This window comes from Dermochelys coriacea, chromosome 25 (assembly GCF_009764565.3).
Source record: "Dermochelys coriacea isolate rDerCor1 chromosome 25, rDerCor1.pri.v4, whole genome shotgun sequence".
Lineage (NCBI taxonomy): Eukaryota > Metazoa > Chordata > Testudines > Dermochelyidae > Dermochelys > Dermochelys coriacea.
This window is the reverse complement of record NC_050092.1, coordinates 7,180,268-7,195,274: the sequence shown is the minus strand read 5'-3', so window position 1 is coordinate 7,195,274 and position 15,007 is coordinate 7,180,268. Positions and strand designations below refer to the sequence as shown.

Here is a 15,007-nt window from a genome sequence, read left to right as displayed (position 1 = left end):
TGTCTGCCTGCATTAGAGTTTTACCACTTATTTATAATTGTGTTTTAAACAGTGTTTAAGCATGGTTTCACAAGTCTGTTTCTAACAGAGAGCCAAACACTGGTAGATTAATGTTTTTAAAAAAAGTGTTCTAGATAAATAATACTGTTTTACACACAGGTTTTTTTTTTTTTAAAGCAAGTAAAAACATTGTTCTCTAATAGCAGCAAGATTTCACTGCAGATGAGGCCTGATACCAAGCAATCTCAAAAATACTATGGAAGCTTCAGGCAAAAATAGGATGGAAAGAACAATAAATATTTCATGTCTCTGTACCACCTTCTCCAAATGCTTTATATACATATATTTATGAAACCTCACATCATCCATGTGAGATAAGCATTAGCCTTCCCATTTTATAGACAGGGAAACTGGGGCTGAGAGAAAGGTTACGTGATTTGCTCAAGGTCAGACAGCGAATATGCTTTTTTTTTGCTGTTTGGGAACTAAAAAAGTTGAGATTTTTCCATGCCTCCACTCCAAGCAGCAGCAAGAGTGCTGAAGCTCCCAAGAGGCAATTCAAAAGTTGCTTTGCATCGTAACCTTCATTTAATTTTACCCAAAATTACCAGATGAGAGTCTGATTGGGCTCCATCTGAAGCTCTTCCACTAGCTGGTCTATGAAAAGGAAAATAAGACCTCTTCCACTGGTTAAACACAAATAACTGTACAGCGGAGGTCAGAAAAAAGTTGCGACACTGGGATGCAGTGAAAAGGATATTCTGTAGTGTTCACCATAGCAACAGGCAGCCCAAGTCCAAGCCTTTGCTGCACAAAAAAGGCAAAGAGGAATAGTTTGTGGAATCAGAATTTTACCTCGACCCTTCTTTATCCTTGTTCAGTATCAGCAACTTCAAGCTCTGTTAAGTGCTTTGTCCTATAGCCCGTACTTTACCTCATCACTAAGTTGCACAAGGTTTTTAATGTATACCATGCACTATCCTGCAGCGTATGGTCCCTTTGCAAATAATCAACGCTAAATGTCTCAAGCTCCTGCTGCTGCTGTTTGAGGTGGGGCCCAGTATTTTCCTCTTTTGGGGAAACCATTCCTCGCAGCTTCCATTGCCACAGCTAGCAGGTCTGAGAAGCTGGGGGCACATACCTTTGTTTCTGGTGTATGGGCTGTTGCCTCATCGCCATATACTGGGTGTCTTCCTGTAAGTGATTCAGTGGAGATTCTGGCTTTAGACGGATCCCATAATAATGATACTTGGAGTTTCCCCTGCAAGCATAACATTAAAATCTATAGATATCAGATATTACATGGAGATGACACACGAGCATTGCAATTTACTTTTAGGCTTCAGTAAAACATTTGACAGTGCTAATGTTTGTGGATCATAAATGTGCGATATAACTTCTGTCTAATCCCAGATGCCAATTTAGCATGGATTTACTTTGCTGAATAAGCATATTAAGAACCTAATTTCGCATTCAGAAGTTTGTGTGTTATTTTCAAATCTTGCAGTAACTAAGATCCTGGAGTTGAGGGTTTATACCCCAAACTTTGAAAGCAATCAAAGTCCAGGATTCCTTTTACAAGATTTGTTTGAACATGGCACTTATCTCTGGGAAAATATGGTACCATGCGTCTCAAAACACAGTTCAGTGACATCTACATTTAAAAACTTGCAGCCTAGACCCAATTCAGCCTTACTTTCAATCTAGCCATAAAACCTTCTTCATAGGCAGATAACGGATTATCCAAGTCAAAATACTTTGAGCCAAATCTACATTTAATAATGGAAACATTACCATTGACTTCAGTGGTAGCCAGACATGACCCTTTGTTGTGATGGAGTTCTTATGTCTAAGAATTTATAAGAGGCTCATCACTGTGGTATCCAGAAATATACTGTGCTTTAAAATACCAAGGAGGGAAATCCCAGCCCCACTGAAGTCAACGGCAAAACTCCAGTTAGCTTCAATGGGGCCAGGATATCACTCCAGGAGTTGAATGTTGTAGTGAGAAATGCTCTTGGCTAGTGGTCCTCTATGGCTTTCAGCCTGCACTCTGGAGCCACAGAATTGCTGAAATGTACCTCTTCACTCAAAAGGGAGCTGTTCTGATCTTCTCAGCTCCTGTCTCAACCAGGAACTGAAAGTGTCATATTTGATATCAATGTAACTACTTTTTTAAAATTGCAATTGATGTTTCAGGTCACAGACTCTTTAATTTTAATTACAGGGTTGTTTCCGGTGCAACCTGTCCTTTAAATGATCAATGGCAACTGGAGAATAAGAGGTAAGTGTCAGAATGCAAACTATTATTTATATAGTATGCCACAGAGACCTTGGAGTCATTCTACCCTTCAATCTGAATTGGCTTTATACAGCAACAGAACATCACTGTAGGGCAGGGATCGGCAACCTATGACATGCGTGCCAAAGACGGCACGCGTGCTGATTTTTAATGGCAGGCTGCTGCCTGCCAGGTCCCAGCCGCCGGCCCCACTCAGCGCCCACTGCCGAACCCAGGCCGGGACCCCAGCAGGCAGCAGTGAGCCATTAAAAATCCTGCCTGCCCCAGCCCGCTATTCTCCACCCCCGCCCCCCTGCAGGGGCAGGGTGAAGAGGCTTGGTCCGCGGCTGCTGCTGCAGGGCAGGCAAGCTCCCCACTCCCCCGCCTCTTCCCCCAGTGTGCTGGGGTCCTGCCCCTCCTCCCCTCCCTGCCGCTGATCAGCTGATGGCCCTTGCGAGGGAGGGAGAGAAGTTGAGCCGCAGTGCTCTCACTGCCCCGGGGAGGAGATGGAGAAGAGGTGGGGACAGGGTCTTGGAGAAGAGGAGTGGAATCAGGGCATATCCCCTCCAGCCCCCTGCCATGAGCCACTCTGGACAGGGGGCTGGGAGCACCCCCATGACCCCAGCCCACACCCCCAGCCCTCTGCCCTGACCCCTGCACCTCCTCACACACACCCCAGCCCTCTGCCCTGACCCCTGCACCGCCACACACCCCAGCCTCCTGCACTGACCCCTGCATCCCCCCACGACCACAGCCTTGACTCCAGTACCCCCCACATACCCAGCCCCCCACACCCCATGCCCTGACTCCTGCACCCCCTCACACGCCCTCTGCCCTGACCCCTGCATCCCCCCACGACCCCAGCCTTGACTCCAGCACCCCCCACATACCCAGCCCCCCATACCCCATGCCCTGACTCCTGCACCCTCCTCACACACCCCCAGCCCCTTGCCCTGACTCCTGCACCCCCACACTTACCTATCCCCCCATGCCCCGATTCTTGCACCCCCACATTCTCACCCCCACCGTGAGAACCAAAGGGGAGCTCCTGCAGCCCCCACAATTCCTACCTGCACCCCTCACACCAAATGGGAGCTGCCCAGGTAAGCTCTCCACACGCAAACCTCCTGCCCCAACCCTGAGCCCACTCCCTCATTCTAGCTCCTGGCCAGACCCTACACCCCAACCCCCAGCCTGCTCCTTCACCCCTAGCCCTGTGCTCTGTGCACTCCCACCCTCAACTCAGTGCAGAGAGAGAGGAAGAGAATGGGCTAGAATCAGGGAGAAGGTAGGTACCCACTCTATGTGGGCAGGGCCGGGATCCCAGACTGCCAGTCTGGGGTCCCGGCTGTTGGCCCCACTCAGCCCGCTGCCAATCTGGGGTTCTGGCTGCCGGCCCCTTGCCAGCCGGGGTCCCGGCCGCAGGCCCCGCTCAGCCCACTGTTGGCCTAGGTGAACGGAACCCCAGTCTGGCAGTGGGCTGGGCAGGCCGGCAGCGAAAGATCAGTATTTTAATTTAATTTTAAATGAAGCTTCTTAAACATTTTGAAAACCTTGATTACTTTACTTATGACAATAGTTTAGTTATATAATATATAGACTTATAGAGAGAGACCTTCTAAAAAACGTTAAAATGTATTACTGGCACGTGAAACCTTAAATTAAAGTGAATAAATGAAGACTCGGCATACCACTTCTGAAAGGTTGCCGACCCCTGCTGTAGGGGTTAGATTTCTGCACATAAAACCATCCTAATTGATCCCTCACCAGGGGGTGAGAAAAATCTGGTTCCCCCAACTCTTACCCCATGACCCCAAATTATCTTCAGTCACCATTGCAGAAGGTGGATTTTATACCTGAGCTAGTTCATTTTCATGGTAGTTTTGCAAGGCTGAATTAAGCCTACACAAGATTTCGAAACAGCAGGAATGGCTGGGAGTTCCTCTCTTGATCAGCACAGCTCTGTAGGGTCTCCTAAGCTGTCAGCATTCCACATGGATGACTCAATTAAAGTATCCTCACTAAGCTAGGCGTTCTTTTTTAGATCTACCCAGTGCTTGGCTATAGGAATGAGGATGGTAATTACACAGCCTGGATGTCTGAAGATACTAGTTCTGCTCAATCAGACTGCAGCAAGAGTTGTCAATTTGTAACGAATGATGGCCAAGCAGGTCCTCACTGGGATAGGATAAACGGCTGGGAAAGCACTCGTTACAGCCTCAGAGACACCCGTGTTGGTGCTCTTTAGAATGGTTACGATTTTCATGGTATTGAGGAGTCTGAACACACCTTGAATTTAATGATGCTTTCACAACCCAACCACAGACAGAGAATTTAGAGAAGGGAATTACTGTCTGACAACTGTTTTTCTACATGGAACTCCTCTCCTTCTTGGGGTAGGAATTAGTCTCTTCACATTTATAAAGGGAATGCTTAGCCCTGTCTGTTGCTGAAATGAAGGATTTTGCAAGCTTTGTGTTATCTGCTTAGCTATTGTAATATATTTTACATAGCTATTGTCTTAACCCATTTAAAAGGGATTTCAGTGGATCTAAACTTGTGACTCGAAGTTAAATAACTACTACGTTTATTTAGTAAGAGTTTGGTATTTCTGCATTTGTTTGGCTGCACTCTTCAGAATCCACACATCTTTCATTTCAAATGTTTTTATTAAGGGCCAAGTTTTCCAAGGCCTCAAAACCCACAATCAGGGCCAAATTTCAGAACAGCTCAGCTCTTATTTAGGCACCTATGGAAGGGCCCGATTTTCACAACAACTCAGCATCTAGCATGCACCCAATGTGCTGAGCTCTCATCAAAATCCGGCTCCTTCTTTCATCTCCCATTTAGGCACCAAACTCTTTAAAGTCTGGCTCACATTGTGGGCGCTGAGCATTTTTAGAAAGCATAGCCCCACGAGCACAAATTCTTTTCAGGTAGGGCTGCTTGAAGTTTTTCCAACTGAACATATTTCCCTCAGAAAATGCTGTTTCAACTAAATGGAAACATTTTGCAGGAAAGCCTTGTTTCACAGAAATTTGACAGTACCTTCCTTGACTGTCAAATTTTTATAAAAATATTTGTCACCCCAATATTTATACCTTTATACGCACATATGTGCGCAAACACACACTTTGACCATTCATTACCTTATCAAAAAATGTCAATGTATTTTACTTTCTCTTATAAAGCAATATACTCCTTCAAAAATATATGTGCAGCAGCATGTTTGGGGTTTTAACCATCTTCCAAACACAAATATTCAAGTTAACCTATTCTGTTTTAGTTAGGGTCTTCCCACTTTTTAAGAACACTCTGCTCATGGGACTCAGCCCAGCACCCTGGAAGTTTTATAGGTAAGAAGCCTACTTCTGCATTAGAAAACTCTGAAAAGCATGTCTGTATCTAAAGGGTTGGGGTCAGATTCTAATCTCAGTTACACTGGAGTAAAAACCTGGAGTAACCGCTACTGAAGTCAACAGAATTCTTTTGGTGTAATCTTTCGGTGAGATTAGAATCTAACTGTTTAATTGCAATATGATTCTCTAAGTCTCCAGCTCCTGGTAGCAATCTTGATGAAAAGGGACCTCATTTGTAACACTGATTGGGATGAGTGGAACAGAGTGTGAGATTGGAAACCAGTTTCCCCATCTGCTGTAATATTGAACCATAATGCCAAAGTTGAACTTCACTGTTTAGCTTTTAAAACAATGGGGTTTATTATTGTTAAGCCAAAATTCAAAACAGAATAAAGACTGCTTAAGAAACTGGCTTGCAACCTCTGTTCGCCCCCCACATGGTCAGGCATCCCAAATGAGATCTCTTCAGCCAAATGGCTGCCTCTCCACGCTGGAGCCGATTCAGGAACACCACTGTAATTAAACGTTGTCCTCAAATACATGACACAGCTGATTCCTGCAGAGAGAGGACTCTTACCTTATGACCTGTTAAGATTACGTATATTACGTATAACAATTTTCCATTTGAGATATTGTTTGGTGGTTACTATATAGACCTAGGAATAAACGGCTGTTCCAGGTGAATAATGTTGGGTGGGTCTGCAGCACCAGGGACAGAAGGGGAGGAGCATTTTGAGCATTATAGATTGCGGTAGAACAGGGCAGTAGTTCTCCCTCCTGCAAAATATAAAGTCAAGAGCCACTGTTCTTAAGGACAATCTGCAACTACTGAAAACAGTTACTACTACAACCTGAGGCTCTCAGAGGCTTTAACTTCAGTTAAGCCTCAAACACTCCTCTGAAGGAAGTATTAAACCAATTTTACAGATGGATAAAATGATATATAGGCAGGTGAAGGAGCTTACTTAAATCCCCAATAGCAAGTCTATGGCAGAGTTGGGAATTATCCATGACTCTGAATATTAAGATCACTAAACAACAAAGCCGCTCAAGTAATCCACACCACATTATTAAAATGGTGATAAAATAAAAAAGATGGCAAGTCGTTGCCCACTCATCCATTACTCATTGCAACATCATTGAATGCAGTGAGTGTCCGGTGCAATGGTATTAGCATTTAAATTAATGAAGTGGCATTTGAGCTCATTGGACTTTCCGTGACCTTACAGAAACAGTGGTAAAGTGAAACAGGTAGGGGCCAAAGGAAGGTGGGAACGTGCTTCTGCTACCACTGAGCCCTAATCTCAAACCCCTTTATACCAACCTTGTTCCCAAGCGCCGAGTTTTCAGCCCCATGAACACAGAACGAATCAGTTTTCCAAAGGAAGCAGCATTCACCGGATCCAGTTTGTGCTCTTGGCAGTGCCGCAAGTAATGGTTATACAACGAGCTCCTGGGAAGACTCACACCTTCAGCAGTCTCATAGTTGTCCAACAGCCACTGGAGCTTTATGTACAAAAATGTAACTTTTTAAAAGCCCACACATGTGAAAGATGTTTAAAATGGCCTTCTTAAAAAGATGACAACATTTAAAAGGGAGGAGAACCTTCTTGATGTGATTAGAGTTCAAGAGGACTTAAGTGGTTAGTAGTTAGTACATAACTGCAGATAACTCTTGTGTGTTTCAATCTGATATTTATGTCCTCCATGATGTAGGAACAGTGTGAAATCAAAAAAGGCTGTCACATACAGCACCCAAGTATACATTGCCACTTATGCTGGTGTCTTCCCTTCACTCAATTCCATGATTTGTATTCCCCTTGCATTCATGTACAGCCAACCAATAAATAAAATAAAATAAAATAAAGTCTCATGAGCTCACTGTTAAGAAGAACAAAGGCTACGATACCTGATGCTATTTACTAGGAAAGAAAGTTCTCCAAGGAATCTGAATACATTGCTTCTCTGTTTATTAGCAGTTTCCAATTGCTAGTGTAGCACGCAAGGCTTGTTTGAATTAATGTGTCTTAATTTCAAGCTTAAAATGTTTACAACTGTCCCCTTAACAACAAAATTAAATGGCTGCCAAATCTACCTTAAAATCTGACAAGTTACCAGCTATTTTTCAAAATGTAATGTCTGAACTTTACTTCTCTTGACATTTATCTTGATCAGAGTTTGCAATTAGATATAAATTATTTATGTTCAGCCAGTTTGAAAGGGTAGGTCAGTCACACAACTGCAGTTCATGAATTAGAATGTAAAGCCTCTAACTGGCTAAATGCCAGATTCAGAAAAATAAAGACTACAATTTTAAAGCAAGTATTGACTAATAAAATAAAAAAAAAGCAAAAGAAAAGCTAGATGTACAACCAGGAGTAAATATTGATAAGATACTTCCTTTAATAAAAATTAGGAGAATCCTGATGATATGTTGGGCCAACGTTTTCAAAACTAGGGCCTGATTCTGATCTCCCTTTGTACTGGTGTAAATCAGGAGTAATTCAATTGAAGCAGATGGAGTTAAACTGATGTAAAGCTAACAGGAGAGCAGAATCAAGTGTTGTGTGCCAAAATCATATCTGCAAAATATGACCCTGATATAACAAAACATTCAAGTATGTGCTTAACCTTAAGCAGATGCTTTGTCCCTGAAGTCAATGGTATTAAAGCTCATGCCAAGTGCTTTGTACACTTGTGCATGCAGGTCTCTGTTCAGCAAACACACACCTGCTCACACACAAAAAGGCCTGTATCTTCCTGACAGCAGGTTTATAGCAGCAAATCTCTAGCAGCCTAATTCACTACTTGATACTCAAGTTTTACAGCATTAACTCCATTGAAATCAGAACTCAAGTGTGCAGTGGTGAATCAGGCCCATTTATTTCAACGGAGGTATTTTCAATATATGCTTCTGTCAGAGTAGAATCAGAACTGAAGTATGCACCATACTCCTTTTATGCACAAAATAAACTAATTACATCTATGCACGTATTTTGTAGTTGCAAGTTGAGTACCTAAAATTTGAATCTTCAGCTTATTATGAGCTACTGCATACAAGATAGATTTAAAAGCTACATTTTAGGTTTTATTTCCTTATATTAACAGGAAACCTTAGGGCCTGACCCAAATGCCATTGAAATTCAGCAAACTGTTTCCATTAATTTCAATGAGCTTTGGATACCAGGACCAGAAGAGACTACTTGGGTCATTTGCTCTGAACCCTGTATTTTGGAGGGCTGCTTGGAGCATCATTCCCATTAACATCTTATCTGCTCTTTTATACAAATCTCACAGATAAAGAATTTTCAAAATCTAAACCTTTAGTCTCAAGCTCTGTTTTAAAAAGGTATTGAGAGTATGGTGACCCACATCACTTCATACCCTTATTTGCAGAGGGAGTCATATCTCCATGGATCCCTGAAACAAGAATGGCACATTAAATTCTTACAATGAGTCATGCTGTAGCCATTAAGTTACTGATTAAGCTAGCTATAACATGAGATGAACCCAAGCACTCCTAGCACGCAGATAAGTAGTGCTGTTTTAAAGGAGTCTGTATCCATGTTCATTTTAGCCCATCCCATGTATTTAGAAGATTAATTGGCCATAAATTAACCTTTTCTTTCATTGGTTCCATTTGTCCTGTGGACCCAACTAGGTGCTGATCCATCACAACTAGGTTTGACCTTCTAAACATATTCCAGTTCCAAGGAACTCACTCAAGAAGTTAGTTGCTAATAACGTCTAAGGACTTGCCTCGGGAAGCAGATGTTCTGAAGATTTTTGTGCATTTCTCTTTTTTAGCTGCTTGAAAGTCCTAGCATTAATTTCATGTGTCAGAAGTAACCAAAAATAAGGGGCATCAACCTGCAATTACACCACTGTTTGCTGAGACCTCGTCTCAAGGACTTGATCTCCTGACTTTTTTGTCACAGAAGTGAAGATTCGTTCTTCTTTAGCTCACTGCATTCGTCTTAGTCTGTCCATGGAGAATTATTCCCTGAAGTAATTTTACTAGTGCTTTATCCAGTTTAATTTTAAAAGGAATTTGGGGTAAAATGCTGGCCCCATTGAAATCAATGGCAACATTTCAGTTTCTACCATTTCCCAAAGGAGATTAGTTTCACGGCCAGGAAACATTTTCTGATATTCACTGCATATTTTCCATTGCTCAGCTTTATCCAATCATTAGTTATACTCGGTAATAGAACCCTACGCAATTCCTCTCCTTAAAGATTTCAGCAGGAGATTTTCAAATATGGTTGGCTGACACTAAGCAAGCAAATCCATATTTGGGTGCCTAAAGAAATGGCCTTGTTTTCAGAGATGCAGAGAATTAACAGCCCCTGTTGACATCCCTGAAAGTTGTGGGTGTTCAGAACCTGTAGCTGCTCAGAACCTCTGCAAATCAGACCACTTGATGCCTAAATATGGATTTAGGTGCTTAACTTCAGACACACACACTTGAATATTGTAGCCTCATTAAGTCTCTTCCCAGCATCTGAAAATTCATATAACCGACATCCACAGAGCCTTCCCTCTGACCTAATTGTTTTATGCTACGCATGTGATTAGTGCTGTCTCAGCAATAGTTATAGCTTATATAGTTATATGAAACATCATTTCATAAATAATTTCATGTGTCACTGCAGCTATAACTTTAGCCTCAGTTTCTAACTTTCTGATTATAGAATCATAGAATATAAGGGTTAGAAGGGACCTCAGGAGGTCATCTAGTCCAACCCCCTGCTCAAAGCAGGACCAATCCCCAACTAAATCATCCCAGCCAGGGCTTTGTCAAGCCTGACCTTAAAAACTTCTAAGGAAGGAGATTCCACCACCTCCCTAGGTAACGCATTCCACTGTTTCACCACCCTCCTAGTGAAAAAGTTTTTCCTAATATCCAACCTAAACCTCCCACACTGCAACTTGAGACCACTACTCCTTGTTTTGTCATCTGCTACCACTGAGAACAGTCTAGATCCATCCTCTTTGGAACTCCCTTTCAGGTAGTTGAAAGCAACTATCAAATCCCCCCTCATTCTTCTCTTCCGCAGACTAAACAATCCCAGTTCCCTCAGCCTCTCTTCATAAGTCATGTGTTCCAGTCCCCTAATCATTTTTGTTGCCCTCCGCTGGACGTTTTCCAATTTTTCCACATCCTTCTTGTAGTGTGGGACCCAAAATTGGACACAGTACTCCAGATGAGGCCTCACCAATGTCGAATAGAGGGGACCGATCATGTCCCTTGATCTACTGGCAATGCCCCTACTTATACATCTCAAAATGCCATTGGCCTTCTTGGCAACAAGGGCACACTGTTGACTTATATCCAGCTTCTCATCCACTGTAACCCCTAGGTCCTTTTCTGCATAACTGCTGCCTAGCCATTCGGTCCCTAGTCTGTAGCGGTGCATGGAATTCTTCTGTCCTAAGTGCAGGACTCTGCATTTGTCCTTGTTGAATCTCATCAGATTTCTTTTGGCCCAGTCCTCTAATTTGTCTAGTACCCTCTGTATCCTATCCCTACCCTCCAGCGTATCTACCTCTCCTCCCAGTTTAGTGTCATCTGCGAACTTGCTGAGGGTGCAATCCACGCCATCCTCCAGATCATTTATGAAGATATTGAACAAAACCGGCCCGAGGACCGACCCTTTGGGCACTCCACTTGATACCGGCTGCCGACTAGACATGGAGCCATTGATCACTACCCGTTGAGCCCAACAATCTAGCCAACTTTCTATCCACTTTATAGTCCATTCATCCAGCCCATACTTCTTTAACTTGCTGGCAAGAATACTGTGGGAGACTGTGTCAAAAGCTTTGCTAAAGTCAAGGAACAACATGTCCACTGCTTTCCCCTCATCCACAGGGCCAGTAATCTCGTCATAGAAGGCAATTAGATTAGTCAGGCAAGATCCATCAAGTACAGATTACCATATGCAACAAGAACTTTTTGAAGGGCTAGGGTCTGATCCCACAAAGACTTGCTACCAAAAGTAGCTCTTACTCATGTGAACAGTGTCCTTGACTTCAATAGTATAAATTGTGTGAAGAAGGGTTTTTAGAGGAATGGGCCTAAGGGAGTAGATAAAATGATCGCCTGATAAATAAAACTTACTGTTTTTTGAAATCTTTACATGATATAGTTGCTGCTGGTAATATAGGAATCTTTATCCTAGGAATTTACAGATTTGTGTAACATGAAGGATGAAGTAGTAAAACAAACCTCAACAGAATACTTAATGAACTTAATGAAAACCTCTGCAAGGTTCTCTACGACCTTAATGAAACTTTGCACAAGAAACAGAGAAACCAACTAAGCCCTAGCTAATACTATAATCGTCACTTGCTAACAACTTCCCTAGGGAGCTAGTTTCCTTGTTAGAGAGACACTCAGGGTCACACTGAGATTTTGGAAGCCCAGGGCAAAAATCTGACACTGAGCCCCCCGCAGCCCTTCAAAAAAAATTGCTACTAAGGGGAGGCCCCCAGGGAGGGCAGGGTGGAGAGTGAGCTCTCTCCACAGTGACAGCTCCTGTTCTATAGCTCTGGGCCCAGCTCCCCGCTCCAGACATTGCAACATAGTGCAGGGGGTTGCTGTACCACTCAGGTTTGGCCCAGATGTCCACCCCCCATCATGATGGAGGGGTGGACAGGCCAAATGTGAGTGGTGCTGTGACTCTGTGCACCAGGTTGCAATACCATTTGGTTTGGGGACCCTCTAAAATAGGGGGCCCAAGGCAAACTGCCAAGAGAAAAATCCAATCCTTGCTCATGTTACTAACAGTTCTTGGAATAATCAAAACAAAGTTTTAAAAATCTATTTTTATTTGCATGATTTATGCCAAGTTAATTTATTCCCAATCCATTCATCTTGGACAGACCGTTGCCTCCTTTTGCCTTTCACTTTCTGATTCTCATGCATAAGCCCAGTGCTGTTGTATTTGGGTTTCTAACAGCAGGGTTGCAAACACTAAGATGTATACACGTTTTCATGAAAAACATGTATACATATTAGGTTTTGTAAAAACTTATTTATAACAGAACCTAAATAAAACTACAGACAATTTAAAGAAATCTTGGTTCTTGTTATTTACTTGTACACTGTAAAGTAATTCCATTTAACATAGAACAGAAACAGCAACTGTTTGTTCATGAGAAGGAAAAAGGAAACTCAAACCAGCCAGTTACTTTATCTACTCTACCAGGGATTTAAAAAAAGACATGCTTGCAGCAGGATATGCTTGCAAGGAAGCTAGCAAAGGATTCTTGATTCAGAGATTTATTTTATTTTATTTTTAATGCTGGAAGTCAGAAGCATTTTTGTCTCCACACAGAAAAAATGAGGAACATGCCTGTTGTAATGGACATTTAAATCATCACCAGACATAGCTGGGTAGCCCGAGTTTCTGACCCTTCGGCCTTCTGTCCTCCTACAGCACTTCATAGAGTCAAAATTATGATATCAGCAGTGCTTTTTAGAAATTCCCAGAAATACTAGAAGAGATTCAGTGCTGCCAACTCCCATGATTTTATTGAAGGTCTCACGATTTTTGGTGTTTATCTTAAAGCCCCAGTTCCTGAAATTATGTGATTAAAAAAAATGGAAGCTGAGATTCTCCTGTCAAGTAAGTTTCTAGTCCTGTGGTTGCAGAAATAAGCTTAAAAATGTGACTCCTAAAGGTTCAAACCGAAAAATCAAACAAAAAGAATCAATTTTAAAAAATAAATAAATCTAATGATTGTTTAAAGCAATCGCATACTTTTTGAACACTTGGGGAAGGCAATACTGGAGATTTCTTATAAAATCTGATCAAACAGAACACTAACTACAATAACTCAAAAATAAAGTTGATATACTTGAAAAAAACTGGTACAGTTTTTTTCTTTGTTATTTTTTGGTGAAATTCACCCTAGTGCAGAATAGCCAGGCCTGGTCCCAGGCTCCAGAATGAATGCTGTTGTACTCAGAGACATAACTATTTTAAAAATTGGTCAGAGGGGGATTCCACATTTATTGCAATAATTTTTCCACGTCAAAATGTTCTCAAGTTGACAAGTGTGTATTTTTCCTACTGCCAGGTCATCTAAACCACTCTGTGCTCTAACAGCCAGGTTATTTCCAGCTTATGCACCATCATCAATAAGGCTGACTCAGTACAGCAAATGTTCCCATAGTCTCATCTGTGCTGCTCTTCGGTGAAGTTGCACACGTGTAACCATGAATATAATCTGATGACACAGGAATTTCAAGGCCTGATCCTGCAAGGTGCTAAGTAATCTCAATTCCCACTGACTCAAATGAGAGTTGAGGGTGCTCAGGGCCGAAAGGATGGAGTTCAGCACCTTGAGGGATTGGACAATTAAATTAACAGTTGCGTTGGACATGTGAACCAAAAAGATGTCCAGTTCACTACAGCAGAGCTGTGCTAGTTCTCCAAGGCAGGGGCGTAGCAAAGGTGGGCCTGGGTGGGCCACAGCCCACCCACTTAGCATCCAGGCCCGCCCCCCAACCCCAGCTTGCTCCACTCTGCCCGCCAGTGCTCCAGCTGCGGAGTGGAGTTGGGGCGCGGGGGCTTGCCCCATTCTGCCCGCCCAGTGCTCCTGTGGGCAGTGGGGGAGCATGGTTGGGGGCTTGCCCTGCTCCACCTGCCTGCCCAGCGCTCCAGTTGGGGAGCAGGGTTGGGTGCTTGCCCTGCTCTGCCCACCCAGCGCTCCTGCCAGGGAGTGGGGTTGTGTCGTGGGAACTTGCCCCACTCCTCCCAGCGCTCCAGCTGGGGAGCGTAGTCAGGGGCTTGCCCTGCTTTGCCTGCCCGACGCTCCAGCTGGGGAGCGGGGCAAGCCCTGCGCCCCAACCCCGCTCTCCAGCAAGAGCACCAGGTGGAAGCACCCATCTTGCTGGGGCCCTGGGCACACCCCTTTGGCCCAGTGGCTAATCCGCCAGTGGGAGGAGGTCGAGCTTCAGGTGACCCCAGGGCGACAGAGGAATCCTGCCGCTTGGGGAGCCAGGCCTGGTGTGCCATTGCTGCTGCAGAGCGGCATCTCCTCCCAGAACTGGGTGTGCGCCTAGGGCCCCAGAGGTCCCTTGGCCAGAGCATCCATCGCCCCCACGCCCCCAAGGCCGGCTGCAGGTGGTGGGGGGAAGTGGGCCCTGATCCCTCCTTCCCCCTGTCACTACCCGCCCGCCCGCCCACCCAACGTTGGGGGCCGGCCGCCCACCCACCCAATGTTGGGGGCCACCCAAATGTCCCATCTTGGCTACACCACTGCTCCAGAGCTGATGGGGGGTAGTTATTCTTTTGTTCCCCAACAGGGTCAACAGATCTGACTTTAAATGCACAGAGAGAACAGGACTGTGGGA

General features: G+C 43.9%; 1 protein-coding gene across 20 annotated transcripts in view; it reads right to left on the bottom strand.

The window, feature by feature from the left end:
• Window positions 1–15,007, bottom strand: part of RFX2 (regulatory factor X2) — a 104,841-nt gene that overhangs the window by 21,517 nt on the left and 68,317 nt on the right. For all 20 annotated transcript variants that reach the window (XM_038384264.2, XM_038384262.2, XM_043502731.1 and 17 more), the window contains 2 exons: window positions 6,965–7,146; window positions 1,142–1,261 (listed from right to left, as the gene is read on the bottom strand). In XM_038384264.2, the coding sequence (XP_038240192.1) occupies window positions 1,142–1,261; window positions 6,965–7,146 (302 nt within the window). The remainder of the gene's footprint in view (window positions 1–1,141; window positions 1,262–6,964; window positions 7,147–15,007) is intronic.